This window comes from Pristiophorus japonicus, chromosome 6 (genome assembly GCF_044704955.1).
Source record: "Pristiophorus japonicus isolate sPriJap1 chromosome 6, sPriJap1.hap1, whole genome shotgun sequence".
Classification (NCBI taxonomy): Eukaryota; Metazoa; Chordata; class Chondrichthyes; family Pristiophoridae; genus Pristiophorus; species Pristiophorus japonicus.
The window spans coordinates 103,731,953-103,738,633 of NC_091982.1; the positions used below are offsets into that span (position 1 = coordinate 103,731,953).

Sequence of the window (6,681 nt, forward strand, 5' to 3'; positions counted from 1 at the left end):
GGGTGACCAAATCCAGGGGTATTCAACATTTAGGAAGGATAGACAGAAAGGAAAAGGAGGAAAAGGTTAAAGAGGAAATTAATGCAATAGTAAGGAAGGACATTAGCTTGGATGAGGTGGAATCGGTATGGGTGGAGCTACGTAATACCAAAGGGCAGAAAACGCTAGTGGGAATTGTGTACAGACCACCAAACAGCAGTAGTGAGGTTGGGGACAGCATTAAACAAGAAATTAGGGATGCGTGCAATAAAGGTACAGCAGTTATCATGGGCGACTTTAATGTACATATTGATTGGGCTAACCAAACTGGTAGCAATGCAGTGGAGGAGGATTTCCTGGAGTGTATTAGGGATGGTTTTCTAGACCAATGTCAAGGAACCAACTAGAGGGCTGGCCATCCCAGACTGGGTGATGTGTAATGAGAAAGGACTAATTAGCAATCTCGTTGTGCGAGGCCCCTTGGGGAAGAGTGACCATAATATGGTAGAATTCTTTATTAAGATGGAGAGTGACACAGTTATGAGACTAGGGTCCTGAATTTAAGGAAAGGTAACTTCGATGGTATGAGACATGAATTGGCTAGAAAACTGGCGAGTGATACTTAAAGGGTTGACGGTAGATAGGCAAAGGCAAACATTTAAAGATCACTTGGATGAACTTCAACAATTGTACATCCCTGTCTGAAGTAAAAATAAAACGGTGAAGGTGGTTCAACTGTGGCTAACAAGGGAAATTAAAGATAGTGTTAAATCCAAGGAAGAGGCATGTAACTTGGCCAGAAAAAGCAGCAAACCTGAGGACTGGGAGAATTTTATAACACAGCAGAGTACAAAGGGTTTAATTAGGAGGGGGAAAATAGAGTATGAGAGGAAGCTTGCTGGGAACATAAAAACTGACTGCAAAAGCTTTTATAGATGTGAAGAGAAAAAGATTAGTGAAAACAAACGTAGGTCCCTTGCAGTCAGATTCAGGTGAATTTATAATAGGGAACAAAGAAATAATGGACCAGTTAAACAAATACTTTGGTTCTGTCTTCACGAAGGAAGACACAAATAACCTTGTGGAAATACTAGGGGACCGAGGGTCTAGTGAGAAGGAGGAACTGAAGGAAATCCTTATTAGGCGGGAAATGGTGTTAGGGAAATTGATGGGATTGAAGGCCAATAAATCCCCAGGGCCTGATAGTCTGCATCCCAGAGTACTTTAGGAAGTAGCCCTAGAAATAATGGATGCATTGGTGATCATTTTCCAACAGTCTATCGACTCTGCATCAGTTCCTATGGACTGGAGAGTAGCTAATGTAACACCACTTTTTAAGAAAGGAGGGAGAGAGAAAACGGGTAATTATAGACCGGTTAGCCCGACATCGGTGGTGGGGAAAATGTTGGAATCAATTATTAAAGATGAAATAGCAACGCATTTGGAAAGTAGTGATGGGATCGGTCCAAGTCAGCATGGATTTATGAAAGAGAAATCCTGCTTGACAGATCTTCTAGAATTTTTTGAGGATGTAACTGGTAGAGTGGACAAGGGAGAACCAGTGGATGTGGTGTATTTGGGACTTTCAAAAGGCTTTTGACAAGGTCCCACACAAGAGATTGGTGTGCAAAATTAAAGCACGTGGTATTGGGGGTAATGTACTGACGTGGATAGAGAACTGGTTGGCAGACAGGAAGCAGAGAGTCGGGATAAACGGGTCCTTTTCAGAATGGCAGGCAGTGACTACTGGGGTGCCGCAGGGCTCAGTGCTGGGACCCCAGCTATTTACAATATACATTAGTGATTTAGATAAAGGAATTGAGTGTAATATCTCCAAGTTTGCAGATGACACTAAGGTGGTGGCGGTGTGAGCTGTGAGGAGGACACCAAGAGGCTGCAGGGTGACTTGGACAGGTTAGGTGAATGGGCAAACGCATGGCAGATGCAGTATAATGTGTATAAATGTGAGGTTATCCACTTTGGTGGCAAAAACACGAAGGCAGAATATTATCTGAATGGCGGCAGATTAGGAAAAGAGGATGTGCAACGAGATCCGGGTGTCATGGTACATCAGTCATTGAAAGTTGGCAAGCAGGTACAGCAGGCGGTGATTTGAGTATAGGAGCAGGGAGGTCTTACTGCAGTTGTACAGGGCCTTAGTGAGGCCTCACCTGGAATATTTGTTCGGTTTTGGTCTCCTAATCTGAGGAAGGACGTTCTTGCTATTGAAGGAGTGCAGCGAAGGTTCACTAGACTGATTCCCGGGATGGCAGGCCTGACATATGAGGAGAGACTGGATCTGTATTCACTGGAGTTTAGAAGGGTGAGGGGGGATCCCATAGAAACATATAAAATTTTGATGGGACTGGACAGGTTAGGTGCAGAAAGAACGTTCCTGATGTTGGGGAAAATCCAGAACCAGGGGACATAGTCTAAGGATAAGGGGTAAGCCATTTAGGACTGAGATGAGGAGAAACGTCTTCACTCAGAGAGTTGTTAACCTGTGGAATTCCCTACCGCAGCGAGTTGTTGATGCCAGTTCATTGGATATATTCAAGAGGGAGTTAGATATGGCCCTTACAGCGAAAGGGATCAAGGGGTATGGAGAGAAAGCAGGAAAGGGATACTGAGGTGAATGATCAGCCATGATCTTATTGAATGGTGGTGCAGGCTTGAAGGGCCGAATGGCCAACTCCTGCACCTATTTTCTATGTTTCTATGTTTATTCTTTAATACTCAAAATAATCAACATAGTCAAGAAAGGAGCCAGAAAACTTTATTTAAATGTTGTGATAATTACAGAAACCAAACAGAGATGCTTATATGGGTCACAAAACAAAACAAAAATACTGGCCCTGCAGCTCTTTATCTCTGTATGTTGTATATAAAAAACCACAACACTTGTATTGAAGCAAAAGCAAAACTAGGTAAGGTTGCGGAGATGAATTCTTTACATTGGCAAGAACAACAGTTACACAGCTGGTTTCTAACTGATTACCATTTTCAGATCTGAATCACATTCCCATTTTAAACATGAGTCGCAGTTATCCAAATACAAAAGCAAATATTTATTCCATCTATAAAACAAATGGAAGAGAGTAACAAAGGGGCAAAACAAAGTACAAAAAAAATGCTGCATCATCCTTTATGTACATAACAGCACAAAAATAAACCTAATGCATTGTCAGCGTTTGCTCTTCTTCGACTTTTTGTGAGACCTGTGAGGAGTCCTTGAGCGTGACCTCGATCGCCTTGATTTCTTCGGAGAACTTGAGCGAGAATGCTTCGACTTTTTAGGGGATTTAGATCTTGACCAAGATCTACCAAAAAAATTGAGAAATAAATGTAAGCATAAAAATTTCCAACAGAAGATTTAACCTGAAATTAGAATCCCGTATATTGATGGATCCGTTTGGAAACTAAAATGGTGTAGATTTCCACAAGTTAGTCCATGTGCTAAAAAATTCAATATCTTTCATGGTAAATAATCTAACCACTTGTAAAATGCACCTGTTTACATTTCCTTCACTGATGAATGTACCCACCTTTTTTTCCGTTTGCTACTCTGCCTTGGGGAATCTTTATATGCTGGGGATGGAGACCTCGACAGAGTATTTTCTTTTAGCTGTGACCTCTCAGACCAAGGAGACACGGATATTTCACATCTGATGCTTCTTGAGGGACTTGGTGAGCTTGTACACCTCCGTTTCCTGAAACAGATTGCAAACGTAGAAGTATTTCCAAACACATTAGGATGCTTACACTAATACCATGGCAATACTTGTTTTTCTAATGGTTGCAAAAAGTATGCTAACGATTATGTCTTCAATAATTCTTTCTTTTCCACTGACCAGATGAATTTGAATTAAAATATACCTCCTTCCATGTTATGTTCTGAGCTATGGAGATGCCTCCTGGTCTAATGCTTCCCCCACTGACCCCGCTTTTATTAAGAAACTTAACTGTGTATGTGTTTAATTTAAACTCAGAGTCAAACAGTTTTGAACCACAACCTACTAATATGTGACTTCACCAATGGGACAATGTCCATGTTATACCCTCAAAATTCAAGTGAAGGTCACATCTCTACTGACAGGACACAATGGTTACAACAATGACATGAGAAAGTCTATTTGCTCTGGCTATCAATCACTGGAAGTCCTAATCAGAAGTTGCTCCCATCCTTAAATTGAAACAAAGGAGAGCTTCTTCTGCCCAAAATTTAAGGACCTGCCTAATTCTATAAAAAGTCTTCCCCAATCCAGATGCAACTAGTGGGACAAACACCTCTTCTGCCAATAGTAGGTACAGATTCTGATAGTCAATACTTAATAAATCAACTTTATGCTGTGGATTTTATGCTTACTAGAAACAAAGTTGAGGCCGCCCAAATGTTCACAGAACAACCTTAATCAAAAGAAGCAGCAAACTTTCATCCTATTCAGTCTAGATCCCAGACCAGGTTCCATAAGTAAATCAGTGAGAGATTCACATCTAATTCTAAATGTTAAGTGGCATAAGAAAATTGAGATGCCCACACTCTGCTTGGCTTTTTTTTAAATGTAAAGGGGAGTCTCATCATAAGAATTAAAACCACGATCGAGTGAAATTTCAAGGCAGCGGCTAAACAACTGGGTGCAAGAATGGGGCTTAAGCACATATTTTCATGCAACTTGTTCCATGGGCCAAACGGTAACAGTACCATAACCTTTTTGATCATTTGGCAGAACTAATGGATGAAAAATTAGGGGGGGGGGGGAAGAGAAGGGAGAGAGAATAAAAGAGCCACTGCAGAACAATGCAGGATTCTAGGCACCATGTGAAATTTGGTGGATAGGGAGATGGTTTTGTGAACAATTTCAATTGAGTTTCAGACAGCACCAGAATTCTGGGGGCTCCTTCCACTTTACTACTTCATATATTTGCTCACCTGGATGGTGACAAGGAATTCCCTTTCTCCTTGTGCTTCTCTTTAGTCCGTGCTCGATCTTTACTGCGCTCTTTTTCCTTGTTCTTCACCTTGTTCTTGTCTTTATCTTTGCTCTTGCCTTTTTCCCTGTCTCTGTCTTTGCTCCGTTCTTCTGTTCTTTCTTTTTCCTTCTTATCTTTCTCTTTGCTTGTATCTTTTATTCGCTCGGGATCCCCAATTTCTTTTTCTTGTTCTTTATCCTGGTCTTTTTCCTTTTCCTATACAGAAAAAGCACCTTTTTTGGTCTAATTGTTATGAAAATATTTAGCCTTTATATGAAATGTCAATCTTTAACTACGATAACATTTTCTTTTCAGGTTACCAAATTTTATTTTAACACATCATGTAATTCTGGGACGTAAAAAAAAGATACTGCAGGAACTATAAAGATAACTTTGACTCTGCCCTCTATCCTTTAGTCATTTACTGTTTCCCATACCTTTACGATGTTACAATTGATTTATTGTGCAGAAAGCCAGTTGTTGATTCTGTGTTCAACCTCAGGAAACCAACCAATTACAGTTAACTATCTTACCTTTTGTAATAGTTTACTTCTATAATGCTCAACCTGTTGTTGAAAAGTCATTCCCGACTTCTTAGTCCTTTTACCCGATTCCAATTCATCTTGAAATTTCATTACTTTTAGCTAACAAAAAGAAATGAAAAGCTATCAATTTAAAACAAAGTTGTCATTTAAAAAAGAGGATAACAAGTCTGTATGGAAAAAAACCTCTTCAATATTCTCAACTGGGTGCAAACACACTGTGAAAAATCACTAATATTCCAATTTCTTTATACTCCATCATTAATGCAATTCCTAATAAAAATGTAATCAAGCAGGATACATTATCCAGAGCACATGGTTCAAACATGGTTAATAACTCTTACATTAGCATGGTGTTGGCACCAGTTGCAATGAGACATCCAGACAAATTGATTCCCCCTTACACCTCCACCACCACCAAATCTGCTGCCAAGTCTCCTTCATTTGGCCTATAAAGTATTGTTCCTCCCTTCTGCTCTTACGAGATACATTTCAAGATGCACTTGGGAGGCAGAGCTACAGGACCCGTTCACAGTATGTGAAAAGCTAGCATGTGGGACTTGCCTCACAGTAGCATCCTCCAAGTTGCTCACTGTCTAAGAGGGAACAAATTATGGGGCCAAGTTTCGGCCTGAGTTACTCCTGTTTTTTTGGAGCAACTGGTTTAGAATGGAGTATCTTAGAAATTTGAATTCTCGGCATTTAGTTTGCTCCAGTTCTAGTCAGTTAGAACAGTTTCACTTTGGAACAGAATTTCTTTTTTCAAAAGGGGGTGTGTCCGGCCACTTACGCCTGTTTTCAAAGTTTAGGCAGTGAAAACTTACTCCAAACTAACTTAGAATGGAGTAAGTGAAGATTTTTGTATGTTCGAAAAAACCTTATCTACATTTTAGAAAATCAGGCATAGGTTACAAATTAGGCGTAGGGAATGGGGGGGGGGGGGGGGGTAGTTTAAAGGGAAGTTTACAAACATTAAACACTTCAGTTTACAAATAAAGAGCCATCATCAATAATAAATGATAAATACATCAATAAATCAATCAAAAAAAATGAATAAAACATTTTTGAAATCAATAATAAAACATTTTCTACTTACCGACTGCAGCACCGGGAGTCCTCCAACAGCATGCTGGGATGGCCCCCCCAGTGTGTCTCTATCTCTCTGTCTGTCAGTGTCTGTGTTTCTGAC

At 40.2% G+C, this 6,681-nt stretch overlaps 1 protein-coding gene across 1 annotated transcript in view; it reads right to left on the reverse strand.

Moving 5' to 3' along the window:
* Positions 1-2,738: 2,738 nt before the first annotated feature.
* LOC139266150 (U2 snRNP-associated SURP motif-containing protein-like) overlaps positions 2,739-6,681 on the reverse strand; it is a 51,559-nt gene continuing 47,616 nt past the window's right edge. Inside the window, exons 23-26 of the mRNA XM_070883994.1 lie at positions 5,484-5,594; positions 4,910-5,166; positions 3,525-3,689; positions 2,739-3,299 (exon numbers count right to left, since the gene is read on the reverse strand). Of these exons, the coding sequence (XP_070740095.1) occupies positions 3,164-3,299; positions 3,525-3,689; positions 4,910-5,166; positions 5,484-5,594 (669 nt within the window). The 3' untranslated portion in view covers positions 2,739-3,163. The remainder of the gene's footprint in view (positions 3,300-3,524; positions 3,690-4,909; positions 5,167-5,483; positions 5,595-6,681) is intronic.